The sequence below is a fragment of the Sinohyriopsis cumingii genome, chromosome 18 (genome assembly GCF_028554795.1).
Source record: "Sinohyriopsis cumingii isolate HCF-2022 chromosome 18, ASM2855479v2, whole genome shotgun sequence".
In the NCBI taxonomy this organism is placed as follows: domain Eukaryota; kingdom Metazoa; phylum Mollusca; class Bivalvia; order Unionida; family Unionidae; genus Sinohyriopsis; species Sinohyriopsis cumingii.
The window spans coordinates 35,902,152-35,922,696 of NC_142978.1; the positions used below are offsets into that span (position 1 = coordinate 35,902,152).

At 34.9% G+C, this 20,545-nt stretch overlaps 1 protein-coding gene across 4 annotated transcripts in view; it reads right to left on the reverse strand.

The window, feature by feature from the left end:
* Positions 1-13,514, reverse strand: part of LOC149776396 (oxidoreductase NAD-binding domain-containing protein 1-like) — a 45,726-nt gene extending 32,212 nt beyond the window's left edge. For 2 of the 4 annotated variants that reach the window (XM_089940769.1, XM_089940774.1), the window contains exons 1-2: positions 13,276-13,407; positions 10,113-10,182 (exon numbers count right to left, since the gene is read on the reverse strand). In XM_089940769.1, the coding sequence (XP_089796895.1) occupies positions 10,113-10,182; positions 13,276-13,349 (144 nt within the window). In that variant the 5' untranslated portion in view covers positions 13,350-13,407. The other 2 variants (XM_089940771.1, XM_089940772.1) reach the window with 2 other exon arrangements.
* Between the last annotated feature and the right edge of the window lie 7,031 nt (positions 13,515-20,545).

Genomic DNA, 20,545 nt, shown 5'->3' on the forward strand with positions numbered 1-20,545 from the left:
CACAAACAGCCACAGATATCACTAATAACGTTGCCAGTTTTATCATTCATGGCATACAATGTTGAGTTAAAAAAAGGATTCTTAAACATGGCATCAGTGTTTTGTTGTACCATCTAGACAATTTCTTTGAGAAAATTATCCCAAATATGTATCTAAAAGTCAAAGAGGCAGTGTATCCCCTAAAGGTGAAAGACTGAGAGTAAAACAAATCCCCTTTGTGTCAGAATTGAGGGTCAGACTGAGTAAAAACAAACTTTGGCATCAAAACTGAGGGTCAGATTAAAAGTTTGGAGTTTCTTGAAGCACAAATGAGGGTAAAGGGAAGCACTGAAGAGGACATAAAATCATGTTTGTCCCTCACATATAAAGTTGCACTAACAACCTACAGTTGTTAGTCAGTTGGGTTCGAAGGTTTGGAATCATTGACATTACTAATTTACTATATTATTTATTCATTTTTAAAATCAAAGTAATACATCTCTCAGTGCGCAAATTTATGAATACATGTATTTTTAATTATTTTTCTTTCTTGCCATGACTGCAATATATGAACCTTAATTTAATCATCTAAGTTTCTTGACCCAAAAAACCATTCTGATCAAGCAAAATAATACTGCAACTCTGCTTCAAATTTTTGTTTCCAGCTGTTAGGTGTTTTCTCTCATGTTGATGTGTTTATTGTTTGCTAAATCATTTATGTAATTATTATATTTAGTGGGTGTTTTGGTGAAATAAACAGCAACATGATTTTATTTTCGTGATCAGATTTTATTACATGCTAGGAAATTGCTCATCATTACAGAACAAAATAAGCAAAATAAACATTAGAATCATAAATGTTGTCAATGACCAGCAGTATACTCTAGCTTCCATTAACAGCTAAAGCGCATCTTCGTTATGGATCACTGCCATCTCACCTTTGTCTGCGTGGGTTCGGGTCTCGAATTCGGCCAATATGGGTATGTGAGAAAGCTTGCCAGTAGCTTCTCGTGGGTCGGTGGTTCTTTCCGGGGTTTTCCAGGATTCTTCCTCCACCATCAATACTGGCTGCCATGTATAGCCTATTGTGTGCTGAAAAATAGTGTTAAACCCCATAACAATAACAGCATTAATATGTGGGAATACAGTACAAGGTATTTCATTATAAGGCAGTCTCACTTTAAGGCAGTATACAGTAGGTCTGCCATGGACAGTAGCGTTAATATGAAGGAATACTGTATTATGTACCTCATTTTAAGGTAGTCTTATTATAAGGCAGTACACTCTATGACTGCCATGGACAGCATTATAATGAAGGAGTGATGTACAAGTATTTCTATATGGAAGTTAGATAAATTTTCAAAACAGCGGAATATGGATGCTTTGCAACATATTTTCCAAGATGAATGTTTCCAAAATGGGGTACCAGTAACAGCCACCTTAATTAAATGTCTCACATGCATTAGGCACAGGGCAATTCAAGTCTAGCAACAGCCAACTAAATCAACAGTCTTAAACCTATTAGACAGGGTAATTAAAGTGGATACCAGTAACTGCCACCTTAATCAATGTTCTCACGCCCAATTTGAACAGGATAACTTTGTACAGCCTGCAAAAAAAATCGCATTTGTGTAAGTGCAAAGAACAGAATCTGTGTAGAATGGTTAAATCTCAAAGTCTGATAATGGAGACCAGTCAGACACCAATAAAAGTTCATGTTTTGTTACCTTTTGGAATTTCTGGTCTATCTATTTTTAGAAGCCTATGAAATAAACTGCTGCATATCATGTCACTTTTGGAAATTGAAAGCATTGATTTGACTGGTTAAGCAAAAGGTCAACAGACTATGATCTTTATTGGTGCACATTAGATCTACTTATTATAAGCAGATATCAATTTTTATTAGATTGGGAGACTGTTACCATATTTTTAAGTGTGTGTGTGTGATTTGGATTTTTAACATAGCTTTAATGATTTTTCAGTCATATCGCTACGATGTCTGCAGTGTGACTTGTGATGTCTAGCACTGGACATCGTGCAGTAGGCATGTAGGATCATGTCCCACCCAGTCACATTATCCTGACCCCAGGCCAACCTGTCCTAATACTAACCTCTTAATGCTGAGCACCAAGCAAGGCAGCTGTTAGTAACATTTTTTCTTTGGTATGACTTGACCAGGGTTTGAACCCACAACCTTCTGCATCCAGGGTGGACACTCTAACACCTTAGGCCACCAGAGCAATCAAGTAAGAATTAGTAATCTCTGTCTAGGCAGATATGGGCATGTGTTGTGAAAAATATTTGGGAGTGTAGCTGAGTTAATATGTAACAGAAGCTAACAAGGTATACTGGGTCTGTGGAATACTCCTCAACTCTTAGTAATACATATGTAAATTTTATCCTGTGACAAGTGCAACTCTTCAGTTAGTTTTTGGATCTTTTTCTCTGAAAAATGCAAAATTCCACACTAGTTTAAACAATTCTTAAACTTTTTACTTTAATGAAAAACCAGTACATTAAGGATAACAAGTATAAAGAAAATCCATCAAAATATAAGCAAACAAAAATACTTGAATCAAAGCCTTAATTAAAGTTCTTAAGTATGTGACCTTGACCCCAAATGTGTCACAGAACAAACTGGCTTTGCTTCATAGTAATTCATTCTAAGTATTATAAATCTCTATCAAGGGAGTAAGGAAATAGTAGCAAATGAAAAACCTTTAACAAAAAACCTTAAAGCATGGTTTCTATGATTGTGACCTTGACCCCATGTTTAATGGGTTTAACAAAAAGTTAGGAGATATGTCAACTGGGGCTGAGGAGGCCAGTTGGAAATTTCCAAGAGCCATAACTTATTCATTTTGCTGGTTATATATTTGCCTTACTACGCTCAGATGCCCATATTGTTCCAAAAAAGCTGGAATCAGTTATATTTCTACAAAGATTTGATTTTTTTCCATACTGGATAATTTACATACCACAAGAATCATAACCTACATTTACTTCTTGTACTTTTACAGTCCGTCATTATGCCCTGAATGGAGAGTTTAAATGAAAAGGTGAAAATGTAAAACTTCCCTTCATATACTATCGATTCTGCTCTACATTTATTTTGTACTACTGAAGAGAAAAAACAGGTATAGGTAAAGCTGTTTGCATTTCCGCAACATGTACATTGGAAAGATAGCTGACCTACCGCCATACCCCTTTTATATACTATGATGGAAAGTTCTTTACTTGTGGTAATTATGGAAACTATGCACCATTTAATGCAGACAGTTGATCAAAATGGCTGCTCATATGTGCTTGAGCAAGACCAAAAAGTACGCTAAGAGCGTTACAAAAGCTAGGGAAGATGAATTTTTTCCATTGTATGCAATACCAGCATCTGAAAGAACAATAATAAAATTATAAACTACATAACAAACAATAAAAAGTTATGGTCTTATTTTCTTCCCAGTTCACTTTTGAAGTGAAAATTACCAAGCAGACCTAGCCATCATTTGACAGACACACATCTGAAGCAAGGCCAAGCTGTATACTCACGAACCCAAGTTACACACATCAGACTTGCTGTATACATTAGGGAAGATGAAATGCAGAAAGGCAACCTGACTCGGAGTCACGTGAAATTGAGCGCATTTGGGTGGAAATTTCTCAAAATAATGCAAAATCATTTATAGTTGTTTCATTTATAGGCCAACTTCCTCCAAAGCAATTTGGAATAATAATGTTTTGAAACAAATGAAAAATGTTCTTGCACAGGAGAAAGAAACATATATACTTGGCGATGAGAATAAGGACCTACTCAATACTCAAATAAGGAACAACTGGATGGAATTTATTGAAACATTAGGACCAGCTGGTAAATGAGCCTACAAGGGTAACAGAAAAATCAAGCACTCTTATTGATCACATTTATACCAACCTGCCAGACAATATGGCTTATGTTTATGTACTGAATGATGGTCTTAGTGACCAAAATCCTACTGTTTTTTTGCAAGAAAAGTTAAATGCAAGAGAAATAGGAACAATACACACAAAACTATCACTTACAGATCGTTCAAAATGTTTAATGAAGAACAATTTCTTGATGACCTACCTAAAGTTCCAATGGAATATAATCCAAAATTATGATGATATACACAAAACTCTGAGTGTGAACTGACTTATTTATGGATATAGTCCTAAGCATGCACTACTGCAAGCACCTCAAGTATGAAATCAAACCTAATTGGCTTGCTACTGAAATCATAGATGTTATGAAAACATGAGACCAATTCAAGGCTATGGGAAACCATGCACAGCATAAAGTATGGAGGAAAAAAATAACAAGAATGATTAAAAAAGCTAAAAAAACTTATTATCAATCAATGCTTGTAAACAACAAGAGCAACACAAACTCCAACTGAAAGTTTTGAAATAACTCATTGGGGGAACACACACAGATCAGACAAATAAAATTAATTCACTTCTGGTAAATGACATAATAGTCACCGATGACACTGACATTGCAAATGTTTTTAATCATGTTTTGACCAACATTACAACAAAGTTAAAGAAACCAGTGATAGAAAACAACTTTACTGAACTGAAAAAGTTCTGCAGCAGCAAAATCTCTAAGGAGGTATGTTTCTCTACACCACCAGCATAAACAAACTGTTAAAAAAATGTCTCAGTGAACTTGATACCAAGAAAGCTACAGGACTTGATCAAATTGGTTCAGGACTCATTAAAACTTCTGCCTCAGTTATTGCAGATCACATCAAACATTTAAATCAATTACTGAATCCTCATCTGTCCCCGAAATATGGAAAACTGCTAAAGTAATGCCTATTCACAAATCTGGTTCTAAGGATGATGTTGATAACTACCGGCTCATCTCAATACTACCATATTTGTCAAAATTGATTGAAAAACATGTCCATGAGTTGTTCATGTCATATTTAACAAAACAACTGCTGTTTTACCCTAATCAATCAGGCTTTAGACAGAAACATTCATGTAAGACTGCCTTGATCTCCTTAACTGATAAATGGCTTTAAGCACTTGACCAAGGTAGAATAATAGGATCTGTGTTGTAGATTTCAGGAAAGCTTTTGACATGGTGGATCATGAAATCCTTTTGGAGAAATTGAAAATTTACCAATGTGATGAGAGCACAATTTGATGGTTTACTTCATACTTAAGTGAAAGAATACAACATGTTTATATAAATAAACAGGACAACAGGTGCACATGCAATGGCATGGTGGTAAGTACTGGTAAAACTAAAATATTACTTATCTCAACATGGCAAAAATGAACAAATTTTGATAGTGATTAACTATGTCTAACATCGAAGGATACAAATTTGCAAATGGTCTGTCATGATAGACTACTTGGTGTTTGGGTAGATAATAACCTATCATGGACTGAACATATCAAATATATCAGTAAAAAAAGTTACATTAAGTTTACGGTTTCTCAGTAGGATAGGACAATGTCTCCCTGAAAGGCATAGAAAACTATTTTATACCAGTTACATACAACCCTATTTAGACTACTGTAATACAATAAGGGGCAAGTCTAATGATAAAAACAGCAAAGCTACCACATCTTCAGAAAAAGAGCATTTGGGCTAATATCAATCCAGAAAGAAAGCAAGGGAATTTAGCAGGTAAGTTAAAAATATTATTTATTAAGATTGAACCTGGTTGAGAAAAGCCAAGTTAGTGTACAGGATATCCAATAATAGTGCTCCTGAATATTTACAATCACTATTCCAGTATAGGCTACCGGGTAATACCTGCGATCCATGTCCACCAAACAGTATAAAATTCCCAAACCAAAAAAGGAATTACTCTGGAACTTTGCTCTGGAATAGTATCCAAGTTGACACCAGAAATATCCAATCTATTTCCTTCTTCCAAATACAATATATTCCGTGTCCTCAGAGATGCAGTTAAAAAAAAAAAATCCTTTGTGTGAGGGCCTCAAGGTAGATTAGTTCTTCTTCTAATTGTGTTACTTCTTTAAATAAAGTAGTTATTATCATCAATATTACCAAAATAAAGGGAATTAAATGTTCTTGGAATGATGCTTAAGAAATACAAGCCAGGTCTTTTTTAAACAGTCAGGATTACTAACACAGAAAATCTGGGATGTTCATTTTTTCTAAAAAATCAAATCCAATCAAAATTAACAAAAATATTAATATTTGTGTACTTGCTTTTCTCAGTTTTGTATCATTATGTATGATTCTCTATCACATAGTACACCAGTATTTACAATATGTATGAAAATAAGCTAATATTTTACTCTAGCTTACACAACATGCCTTGTGAAGTATCATGTGTGAAATGTGGCAAAAATGAAAGTCTCAAAACACAGAAGTAAAAATCAAGTTGTATTTAAAACATTTGGATTAAATCAAACGCAAATTTAACAAAACTGATTTTTATGAATCATTTGTAACAAAAATTAAGGAAAAAATTATGACAAAGCAGCTTATAACACACTTCTATATACTGGTGTTAGAAGAATTAGCAAATCGTTTACCTTTATTCACAGGTGAATTTTGGTGACATCACCAAATCTGAATATTCCTTATTCATTTCATCATTTATACATCATTATTGCACATAAATTATAAAAATAGCCACTCCTTGACAAGAAATTTCCAGAAACCTTGTCCTGTATGGTTCCACTTTACATTTATTATTTACTTCTGAAAGAGTAAAAAGGTGGAGCAAGCAGACTTTTTACAGGTGCAGATCTTAAGCAAGGCCAAGCTGTATACTCTACAACCCAAATTACAGCCATCAATCATACACCAAAATAAAGAGAACCGAAACTTTTTTAACAATACCTGAGATATAAAAGGCCCTTTTTAAACAACCTGGATTACCAGTGATGAAAATATGGGAAATTGTTTTTTTTCTTTGAAAATCAATCTCATGCAAATTATAAAACTGTAAAGCAGAAGCATAAAGAGTCCCATGGTCCACATGGAATTGTTTTTTTCTTTGAAAATCAATCTCATGCAAGTTATTCAACCATAAAGCAGAAGCATAAAAAGAGTCCCATGGTCCACATGGAATTGTTTTTTTTTCTTTGAAAATAAATCTCATGCAAATTATAAAACTGTAAAGCAGAAGCATAAAAAGAGTCCCATGGTCCACATGGAATTGTTTTTTTTTTCTTTGAAAATAAATCTCATGCAAATTATAAAACTGTAAAGCAGAAGCATAAAAAGAGTCCCATGGTCCACATGGAATTGTTTTTTTTCTCTGAAAATCAATCTCATGCAAATTATAAAACTGTAAAGCAGAAGCATAAACAGTCCCATGGTCCACATGGAATTGTTTTTTTCTTTGAAAATCAATCTCATGCAAATTATTCAACCGTAAAGCAGAAGCATAAAAAGAGTCCCATGGTCAACATGGAATTTTTTTTTTTTTTTGAAAATCAGTTTCATGCAAATTATTCAACTGTAAAGCAGAAGAATAAAAAGAGTCCCATAGTCCACATTGACCTGATCTACTTACCTGTCTTGCATAACCATTTTTATTTATACTTATCTATACTGTATCCCAAATGTTGTCATGATTATTTTGCCTAGTTTACTATATACTGATAAAACTTCTTTTATAAGAAAAAGGCAAAATCACTATGTAAAGTCTCTTGCTTATAATAAAATCATTCAAAATATGACACAGATCACTTCATTAACATGTGTGGATATTCTCACGTGTTATGGAATCCATCTGAGATACTGATGATATATGCCCATATTTCAAATTTAATCAAAATCAGATCAGAAATATCGCTTCTCAGGTGGTGGTAACAATATCAGCCAATTAGATGCAAGATCATCTCATTAATATAAGTTCATCTTGATCATTATCACAACTGCAATCCATGAGCTTGATGACGTAAGTATAAATTTAAAGTCTGATCAAAATCTGTCTAGAAATATGGCCTCCTTGGTGGTAAAAAAAGCAAACAAATCATCTGCAAGATTACCTCATTAGCATGAATGGACCTTGTACATTTTTTAACTCATCCAAGATCTTGATGATGTAATCTCATATTTAAAGATTGTTCAAAATCAGATAATAAACTAGATAAATTATTTCCTTGTAAGTTGTGTTTCTCGCACACTATCAAACATGTCCATGATTATGATTATATAAACCCATATTCCAAGTTTGGTCAAAACTGGATTAGAAATGTGGCCTTCAGCGTGGTAACAAGTCCAGCCAATCACCAATGCTCAGTTCTTGAAGATTATTAATCTCATCTGAGTTTGCGATGATATAAGCATATATTCCAGGTTTTATTAACATCTGATCTGAAATATGGCTTCCAGAGCGGTAACAAAATCAGCCAATCAGATGCAAGATCAAGTCATTAATATGCATATATCATGCTCTGTATCAAACTCATGCAAGAATTTTATGATATAAACCCATATTCCAAGTCTGATTCATATTGGATCAGAAATATAACTCCTGATTGGTAACAAGCAATTGTTGAAGAACAGACAAAATAACAATGATGACTAATAATGAAAATGCCTGACACATGCTGGGCCATACAGCAGGCTCAATTGTCCTTATGGCCAGGTGAATTAAAATGTTTTGTACAGTTAACAAACATTTTAATTCCCTGTCAAAATTTACAATTTGTCCCTAGCTAACAGACCTTTTTTCCAGCCCTGACTCAAACAATTTTTTTTCTTCTCCAGCCCCAACTGAAAACCCAGTGTACCATCACCAGGTCCTCTGAGAAAATGCCATTATTTCATATTATGATCCAAAAATTCAGTATTGGAGGTTTGTAAGTTTGAATGCCGTTGACCACTGCTTTTAAGAAACAGAACAATACATTCACTGACTGTGATTGGACTTGTGAACTTGTTTTAATGATTTTAATTATTGGAAGTATAGCAGCATTTCGAGGCTGGTAATCAACAGTTGTCTTGTTGCCAGAAACTTGAATTTGGACAATAAAATTATATCGTACCTATTTGATCAAGCAAGTGTTCTGAAGAGCTAAACCACTTAGTTATTTATTAAAAATTTTTAAAAATTAAGTTTCTACAGTTAACTACTTAAGAAATACTACTAGCTGTAACTGTTACTGTCAGTTTTGCAAAGCAGTTAAACTTGGCTCTAACTTACAAATAAAATTTATTGAGTTTCACTTCCCATGTGACAACTATGTCTGGACTTGCGAATTTGACAACCATTTTCAATATCCAGCCCTGTGATTAAATACATTGTGATTAATCATTATTCTCTGGTCTTATCTTAGGAAACATATGTAATGAGAGAAACAGTGGTGTACTGCTAAGCTAATACAACTATAACGCTAATACAACTACTAATAATTAATTTATTTATAGAGGGTGAAACAATTTGTGTTGTGCAACTAATCTACCTTGTGCACCTTGATGGTGGACTCTCAAAAGTAAAATCTAAAGATAAACCCTTCCAATCAGCCAAACGAATTCATGTTCAACCAGAATATTCAACCTTGTACACATATTCCTTGTGATGTGTGCGTGTGTGTGTGTCATATTTGGAACCGCTCCGGTGGCCTAGTGGTTAGAACATCCGCCTCGGATGCGGTAGGTCATGGATTTGATCCCCAGCCGAGTCACACCAAAGACTTATAAAAAGGGTACTAACAGCTGCCTCACCTGGTGTCCAGCATTAAGAGGTTAGTGTTAGGACTGGTGTCAGGATAATGTGACTGGGTGGGACATCATGCTACATATATGCGGCAAATCCGAATCACACACATCACATGATATTTGGATTTTTAATGTAGCTTTAACAATTTTCCAGTCTTATTGTTATGATATCTGCAGTGTGGCAGCTTACAGTGATGTCTAGCACTGGGGCATCATGTAGCAGACATGTAGCATCCTATTCCACCCAGTCATATTATCCTAACACCAGGCCAACCAATCCTAACAATAACCTCTTAGAGCTGAGTGTCAAGTGAGGCTGCTGCTATTACCATTTTCATAAGTCTTTAGTATTACTCGGCCAGGGTTCAAACCCACTACCTCCCGCATCCAAGGCAGATGCTCTAACCACTTCGGCCAACGAAGTGGTTAAATGTTTACATTCTTCACTCACTTCTTCTCTTGAATTGCAAGCAGTTCTGTCCATATGATCTCCTCTGGCAGCCATGGCTTTCGTGAAATGTCTGAAATGCAAATAATGATCTTATGAATATTCTAGAGAAATAAACATCTGGACAGTCCTTGAATTATGCAAACTATTCATGACTTTAAAGAATAATACACCAGGAAGATAAACAGTCAGTAGTACAGGTTTGGGTTGATTTATCAGACTAACACTCCTGAGGTCCCTGTGCAGGCATCAAAGAGCAAATTTAAAACAAATTTCAAATACATGTACGGTTACGTTTTCAAATATCTTTTTGAAAACCAAACTTTGTGTATGTTGTGAGATTTGGAATACACAATATATGTGCATGAATCAGATTTGGATGAGACAATATATGTGTACAAGTCAGAGTTGGAAGATACAATAAAAATACAGGCCAATATAGGACGATTGCTTGGTTTTCAAGGGCCACTTTCAATGTTTTATTAGCTACATTATGCCAAGGAAATGGGACCTTAGCACCTTTTGCAAGGACACACCAAGGCAGCTGAATCAGGATGATCTGCATTGGAATTTAATGCACAACTCCTTAGTCAAGAGATTAAATAATATTAGTCACAGCTGGAAGACAATATGAGCATAAAACAATACAAGTATACAAGTTTAGACATAATATGAGTATGAGTTTAAGGCAATACAAGTATACAAGTTTAGACATAATATGAGTATGAGTGTAAGGCAATACCAGTATACAAGTTTAGACATAATATGAGTATGAGTTTAAGGCAATACCAGAATACAAGTTTAGACATAATATGAGTATGAGTTTAAGGCAATACCAGAATACAAGTTTAGACATAATATGAGTATGAGTTTAAGGCAATACCAGAATACAAGTTTAGACATAATATGAGTATGAGTTTAAGGCAATACCAGTATACAAGTTTAGACATAATATGAGTATGAGTTTAAGGCAATACCAGTATGCAAGTTTCGACAGAATATGAGTATGAGTTTAAGGCAATACCAGTATACAAGTTTCGACACAATATGAGTACGAGTTTAAGACAATACCAGTATACAAGTTTCGACATAATATGAGTACGAGTTTAAGACAATACAAGTATACAAGATTAGACATAATATGAGTACAAGTTTAAGACAATACCAGTATACAGGACAGAGATGGAAGACAATATGAGTACAAGTACCTCGACTGAGAATGTAATTTTGAAAACAAGAATTAAAAAATGCAGAGAGACTAAATGTTCCTCATTCAAATTCATGGCTTTCAATATATTTTCAATATTCATTCAGAAATTAATATTCCTTGCAACAAAGAAACAGTTCCTTTGCACAAGCAAAGAATATACACATCTCCCACTGTCATACATTCATCCTGTGTTTGTTGTTGTTGTTGTTGTTGTGGGGTTTAACGCCATTTTTCAGCACGATAGGCTATACATGGCGGCCAGTATTAATGGTGGAGTAAGAACCCGGAAAACCCCAGAAAGAACCACCGACCCACGAGAAGCTACTGGGAAGCTTTCTCACAAGCCCACATTGGCTGAATCTTAGACTCGAACCGCCGCAGACAGAGGTGAGATGGCAGTGATCCGTAACGAAGAGCGCTTTAGACCACTCGGCCACTCGGGGCCCCCTCATCCTGTGTTTGTGTGATTCACATACTTCGGTACAATATTTGTTCATACTATGGTAGGGACAATTTGGCGGTGAACATGTTACCGTAATGGAAAATGTTAAACACTTCTTTTATCTGTGCTTTTAAGAACAAAAATTTATAATATTAATTAACAGTAAGTCTAATATCCTGACTAGAGACAGTGGCAGCCAAACAAATCTGGACATATTTTTTATAGATTTTTTTATGAATGAAAAATAAATACATTACAAGTTCCACGTGCCCTGATAAAATAATTATATGTATCCATATGCCATGTGAAATATAAAAACAATAGTATTTAATGATTGATTATTTCATATTGGTATCTGTTGCTTTTACAACAATATTTTCTCTGAGAAAACAAGTACTCTTCATTTAGATTATTTTCACAAATACACAAACAAGAAATCTAAAACATTTGGCAAATTTGATTTATCATTGCTCAATGAAAAGAATGTACATTTGCGGCTGTTCCTCAATAAATGCTGAAATGTTCCTGCATATGTTAAACAATGGTCAAAGATGCAGATTAAACGATGTATATGCCATTTTATATGACCACTAAACAAAGAGATCAATAAAATTAACTAAAGAAAAGTATGTTATTAGAATAAATCTAGATTTTTTGGAAACTTTCATTCCAATAATTTTCAATGAAAAGCTCATTGATGCTTCAAAGTGGATAGTGCAGTCATATTCTACATTTGATTATTGTTTTTCTTCATATTTCATTGTTTTTACTGATATTCTGTCATGTCTGACATTTCAACATCATGCGTATCTCTTGTTCATAAAAGAAGTTCTTGCTCACGATGGATTCATAGAACCTGCAAACTCAGTAAGTTTGTGAATTAGGCAATTTTGTTAAATCTGAATATTTCCAATATAAATGTATTAAATTCTGGAAGTATGTGTTAGAATAAAGTGTATTATTTGTAGAATCACAGATCATCTCCTATTTGAGATGTTCTGTATCTTAATATAATTTTCCAATCAGGCATCTAATGTACAAGGCAGTGACAATCAATACTGATATAATTGTTATAGTGATTATTGTGTTAAGTACACTTAGTCAACTGTTGCATAATGTTGTATTTGTTTTAAACAAATTTCTTAAATAACTGATGAGAGAAAAAAAAACGTAGACCAACAAATAGTTTTCCAACTTTTTGTCTGACAGCAACCAGTAATGTCAGGGGGAAAAAAAGGCAGAGAACTACTTGCTGGTCAAAAAGGGGAGGAAAAGTTTAGTTTTTTTTCAAGTCAACATGTAACAGATTTTAGGGTAAGGAATTAAACACATTTTTTTTTTAAACGTTAGATGAAAATAATGAAAACTTGCCAAAATCAGAGGAAAGTCATACTACCCAAAATACATTTTTTTTTTTTGGCATTCTACCTTTGCGAAAGTTTGCAAGGTGCACTTTTCGGTGGTTATCCTTATTAGGCGTACTGAGAGAGAGAGAGAGAGAGAGAGAGAGAGACCTTTTATGTTCAGCAGATAAACAACTGCGTAATTCTGACAGCAAATGCAGTCTTAAGAAACAGAGACATTGCATGTTTACAATGTTATCACTTAAGTTAAAGTCAACATCCTTGTGTACCAAAATTCACGTCTGCTACCTGATTTTATTTGGGGGAGACGTTTACTCCAAGTATTTGAAAGACATTTTGTACTAAAAGATATATTTTGGACAATGTCAACCAGTCTAAACTTAGTGCCCATTAAATGAAGTAAGAGTTTGGCTTGCCATAATTGGTTGATAATGAAAAATAAAATTTTGTAAAAATTATATTTTGATTGCGTATCAGAGTTTCAACTGAGAGCATATGGACAGCATTTTGGTGATGGAATTTTAATCCTTGTATAGACCTGAATTTGCAAAAATCATGACCGAAATTAGCTGTTGACTCTTTGGTGCAGAACTGAAAACACGTTTCAAACACGTGTAAATCCCAAAAATAGTGCGAAGCAATATTGTTTTCTCTCCAGTCAGAAGTTTGCATGAATGATATGTCTCTGTTAACAAATATATGTTTGATCATGAGCAATCAGATATCTAAACCTAGTGAAATTTTAATAACGTGATGTTTCCATGTGTTTACTTTGGCGGATAAATTAGTGCCGGAGTTGCTCCAGTGTTCATACCCTTTTGCTGTCAATGTCATCACTAAATCTGGACGATCTCTTAAGGTCCACCGCGGTACATGTAGTTGTGTCTTGTGCTATTTTGTTCTTTTTCTTTTGTTGAGACTTATTCAATATTCTTGACAGTTTTTCTTTTCTGTGCCAAAATCTAAATATTTATTGTTCTACACATGTCACTGTGCGTGGATACGCATTCAACGTGTGGTTGTGTGAGCGTATGTATTTTCTTATTGTCTCCCTGCTTTAGGTCAAAACAGCGAAATAGTGCGTCTTAATATAAGTGTGACAACTTGATGTTATTCAAAGTATACTTTTAATTTTCATTAGAATCATCTAATTCATTTTCTTCGCTTAATTTGGGTTAATCTTTTAATACATTTTATTTTTATTGTGTGATAGATGGAATTTTACGTCTATGCTTTTAGCAGCAGAGAGGGTGAACAGACCACTTAAGGGAGTGGTCCCCCTTGTGTTTGGACCAAAAAAAAAAAAATAGTGACCACTCATAGAGGTCAATACCACGTCTACGATTATTGTTTGTCCCAAACAGAATTGTAGACGCCCCCTCTCTGCTGCTATCCATGTTGTAAAGAAATTTTAAGTTTGATGAATATATTTTTCTTTTCATCTGAATCATGGGAATCTTCATCTGTTTCATCTTCATCTGTTTCATCTTTATTTGTTCTATGTTTCAAGTAATATTCAAGTTCTGATGGTGGTTTTTCTATTTTTGGATTTATGTTCTTTCTGTGTTTATAATATATCATCAAACTTCTGTATCGATCTCCACCGCAATTTTTGCAAATCTGATATAATCCTCTAACGCCGTTGTTACAACCAACACAACTTCGTGGACCAGCATGAAGGTTTTTCTTTATAAGATAATTATGTTTCTTGCAATATTCTCCACGGCATTTTTTATTACATTTGTTAGTGGTTCGTTGACGTAACCACGCACAGTTGTTCATTATATTAATGATATCTGTTTAATTAAATTTAATTTTATCATCACCCCTGTTACCCAAATATTTTATCAAGACCCACACGATATCTTGTTCTTGGATCATGTAGATTTATTGTTATAAATCCATGTGGAGTAACTTGCGCTCGTGAGAAGAAATTTTTGAATTTAATTATATCCATGTCACCACCACACCAAGTTTGATGAATATTTCTAAGTGTGTGTGTGTCTACGCCATTAAACACAACTAAAATGTTGCAGTTGTCTCTGATCACTTTCGGAATTTGTGTATATCGTTGAGTAACATAGATCACGTCTGTATTTTTATGTCTCCCTCGGGAAAATATTCTGGCTGGATTTGATTGTTTATCTAGCATCACATCGTCGTATACAACTAAATTATTAATAAATCCGTCTATGGAATCTACGGATGGTGCTTCATCAATATCGGTTATAAACTCTATAAAATCATTACCTTCATCCAGTAATCGCGCGTTTTCATTGAAATCTTTAAGTACATCATAACATCGTTGATCATCAGCGGATGGTGCTACTAAATACAATTTATCCCATTTCAGCCATCTCATTATCAGATTAAGTAATAACTGCGTCTTACCCGATCCAGATGGTCCTATGATAATCATTCTGATGGAGTTCGGTAGCGCAGGGTGGTGTTTAACTGGCTCTCGTTTTCTTGTTGCTGAGAAATCAATTATATCCATATATTTTATAACATGAATTTATATTGCTTACGCTGTAAAGTTAAAACTCCAACTACTGATTTAGCTACGGTTACAACAAAAAATAAAAAAATAGCGTACGGTGGAAAATGTTCTGTATGCGGTAGAAAGAAATTTTCGTTTTTACCTAATAAGCGCGGTGGTGATATTGCTAATTTGATGTCAAAGTTTCCAGGTGCTCCATGGGCTAAATACAGTGGAGAAAAACATCTACCGGGATATAATTATTGCGGTCCTGGTACCAGACTTTATATCAGGCTCGATAATCAAGATCAACCAAAACCAGGCGAGGAACCAATAAACGCTATTGATCGAGCTTGTCATGCTCATGATGTAGCTTATAAAAGTCAAAATCTACAACATAGACATATTGCAGATGTGAAATTAATTCATGCATTAAATTCTATAAAAAATAAAAATATTAGAGAATCATTAGCTAATTGGTTAGTAAGATCCGCAATGAAAGGTAAATTAGCGCTTGGGGCTGGTAATTAATAATGGAATCGATTTATTATTCACCAAGAGGATACTGGAGAGGCAAAGCAGCAATTGGTAAACTTGCTGATGCAGCAGCGGTTAAACATTCTACTGCTAAAACATGGTTATCCAAACAAGCAATATGGCAAATTTATCTACCACGTCCTAAACGAATTCAGTACGCGTATTTCGATGTCAGTGTTCCTAATGAAGTTCATCAAGCTGATATTCTGTTTTTACCGCATGATACTGTGCGTAGAAAAACATACAAATACGCGTTAACCGTAGTTGATGTTGCAAGTAGATACAAAGAAGCAGAGCCGCTATCAGCGAAAACATCATCTGAAGTAGCCGATGCGTTTGAACGAATTTATCAACGAGGTGGTCTGCGATGGCCACAGCTACTACAGGTTGATCCTGGTAAGGAATTTCTTGGTCCAGTATCATCGCTGATGAAACGACATAATACCAAAATACGACGAGGTCATACTGCAATTCATCGTAATCAGGCAATTGTTGAGCGATTTAATCGAACACTCGCTGAGCGGTTATTTGGATATCAATACGCGAGGGAATTTATTCAGGATAAAAGATCTCGCGAATGGGTTGCAAGATTACCAAGCGTGATAGCTGCATTAAATAATGAGATCACACGAACAACCAACATGAAACCCATTAATGCAATTACAAAAAAAAATATACCAACACAACGAAAAGATGTTGAAAAACAAAAAATATTGGGTGATGTTACAGTTAGATATTTATATGAGCCTGGTGAACTTGAAGGTGGTAAAGCGAGAGCGACTGATCCTATTTGGAGTGTTACCACACACAAAATATCTACCGTGACAAGATCCTCAGGTAGACCTGCAATCTACAGATTAGGTTCGGCTGCTCCTCAGCGTGGATTTACACGTGAACAACTACAAATAATTTCCGCGGATACACAACTACCGCCAAAATCACTTCAGTGATTTCGATCACTTAACTAGCACTAGCGCCAAGGGTGCCTGCACCCCGACGTCGATTACACTCAAGACAGGTTAACATGGTATTTTCTCGTGTATGACCGCGACTATTATCTTTTCTATCTACGGTAAATTGTCTTGAATCATTACTTGAATATCTCCATAACATTATACAATTGCAACTGGCGCAATGATTGTTCTGCTGCTGTTTTAACTCAATAATAAATTCAACATCAAGATCAAAGTCACGTTTATTTTTTTTATCAGATTGTTTGTATCCGATTAATTTTTTTCTTATTATATCATCATCGATGATGTTAAATTTATCAACGATTTCAGGAATTATAATTCTACGTAATTGAGATATATTTCTGACCCTCGATACCGCTAAATAAACTAAATTTGACCACTCGATGCGATCGTCTACAATCCAGACTCGTGTATCAGAAATAGTTAATCCCTGAGACGAGTGGATTGTCATAGCGTATCCCAACACCCATGGAGATTTATCAGCGTGTATTGCATCTTCGACCACACTGATATCAACGGCGACAATATCATTTAATACGAGATTTTGATTCTCAGTCTGTCCTGGAATATCAACATTAATATTCTGTTTTCGTGTATCTGATGGTCTATAACACAACGGTACGGGCAATTCTGAGTATTTTTCTTTATGTAGTTGAAATAACTGTTGTTGTAAAGCGTCTCTGATTATTTTTCTACTTGCTACGATCAAATCGGTGGGTCTCCATAAATTTAAAAAATCACTCATTGAGGTCTCTGAGATCACTCCACGTATTATTTCACACTGAACTGTGTTTGATTGTAATCTGATTAATTTTTTTAATTCCTTCAAATTTGCATCGAGAGCTCTATGATCATCATCTATTTCGTCGTAATAATCAACGAAATTTTTTAACCAATCATGTGGAGATGGTCCAACAAAAGGCGGCGGTTGACCATGATCGCCACACATTATTATAGCGGCATTTTTCGTCAACAACCAATCAAGAAACGTTTTTAATGTATCTAATGAGACCGTGCATATCTCATCCCAAATAATTATCTTAGGTATATATTTTTCTCCCATCCGTTCAGGAGTCCATGTATCTCCGCGCCACCGAAAGAAACTATGATACGTACACGATTGTACTTGCCGCTGTTTCATCTCACGTGCAAGTCTATGTGTGGGTGTCAGCACGATTATATCTGAATTTCTAAAAACATTAATCGCTCGAGTCGTTTTGCCGCATCCACCAGGTCCATTGAGATATACTGTCTTATATCTAGTTATTGGATCACTCAACGATGGTGCTTTCGACATTTCTGATATTTTATTACCCTTACGATAAAAATCTCTCATTGGAACATCTGCTGATTCTGCATAATTGTGTAATAATTCCTTTTTTATTCTCCACGAACCCCACCGTTCATCATTACTTGTAAATTTCATAACAAGTTCTAAATATTTACTTGAAATATAAAACGAATCTGTTGCGACTCTGACTGCGGTCTCAGGAAATCTATTAATCATCGATAATAAATTTATAGAAACATAAGCCAACATGGAAGATCTTAGATGAGTATATTGTGGGGAGACGTCATTTATGTAACTAACGATCGTACCTAATTTTGTTCCGTCGGATAAATAAACACTTTCTCGATTTACAAATATATTTTTGGCTGTTGTATCAGCAATTATAAAATCGTACTCGGCATCATCTAAAATTAACCGTGCGTGATGTCTTTTATAATCATATGCACCACCTTGAGTAAATTTACCTATAATTTTTCTACCGAGATCTTTTTGCGGTTTTGAGTTTATTAGGAATATCATCCTTAAACTCGCTAATAACTTCAGAATCTGACATGGGCAACCAAACTTTGGTCTGTGCATGATATGATATAATTACCTCACTGACCACCAACGATGTCAGTATCATACAATCTAGCATATATCGTAATAAAACTATAGGTGCCCAACGTTTTTCACAAAAATGTCTACCAAACCAAGCATAACAAATCCTGTGAAGATTTTCGTTAAACTCGAATGAATCAATACAGGCGAATCCAGTCAGATCAAAATCAGGTAATGGTCCATTAATTGCCACTCGCGTCATCTCGTTTGTTGGGTGACCAAATCTTTCAAAGTACACAGAACAATCTCCGTATCCCAGAAAACTTCCTGGATAACATGCAACCATATCAACCGAAATAACATCATTGTAATTATATTTGGTATTCCATAATCCGCCATGTCCGTATTCGACGCAACTTGCGCGTACGTCCTCGAGTAAATCAAATCGTGTTGGTTTCCATGAATTTCTTTCTCTAGCGAAATGAGCCGCAACAGATGGAACGGTAAAACAATTAGTTAGTAATTTTTCAGTATTTTCCGCGTGTTTGCACTCTAAAAACATCTCCGCAAGATTTTTCATCTCGTCATGGAGGGATTCTGTGCGATATATTTCACCGTTTGGTCTGACAAACTGATCAAATTCACCTTCTTCATTACTTTTAAATAACCATACCGATACAGGATCGTTTTTACTTATTTCTTTAATAAAATCAAACATACCTCCGGAGTAAAATCTAACAGTTCGATCACGTGGAAATATTGTTACTGCGTTAGTCCATGCGTGCACGTTATGATCGATAATACTTATTGGAGCTCCTTTCGATTTATATTTAGATTCGTACAGAATTTCTCCCGTTATTGTCGCTACGGTTATTGGAAATTTTAATAGTTTTCCTAGTTCAGCAACATCTTTTATTGTAGCACCAGTATCCTTAACTGAATCAGCCCACGAGTTTATTTTTTCACGCCTTAAATCAGTTAATCCATTTCCACGCATCGCGTTTGTAAAGTGTTATATTACTCGTTCGGCTACACAATTTAACCTTGAAAATTTCATCGGCGCTAGTTTATCAACGTTGGGTTTTTTATTTATCTCGTAGATTCCATAAATAACCGCTGTTACAGGATACGCTCGCTCATAATACGGTTTGCCAATACCCGTCAGTAGACCCGGTCTGAAATTTTTACTTAATATGACAGTTTAATTATTGCCAAGGACAGGATCATATTTGTCACGGATAATCCAACTACCTGTTTCTGTTAATACAATAAATTTTACTCTGAAGAAATATTTTTGATTGCCCTCGTATTCAGCGATGTAGTTAATGATAGTTGCCGCTCGCTTGTCGTTCATTGTGGCGTCCGTGACTTTGTCAGCTTTCTTGACTCCGTCAAGGCGTATGATCTTGAACGTTGACCATGTATGAGATGCACCATCCGTGTAAAATTCTTTCTTGGCGTCGTGAATTTTCGAGATCAGACTTTTATTTTTCGGATCAACCAAATCTCGCACTGGCAAGTCAGAAGATAATCTGTCGAGGTTGAATTTATATTTAACAGGCCTAGTTTGGGATAATCTCTCAAATTCGTTCATATAAT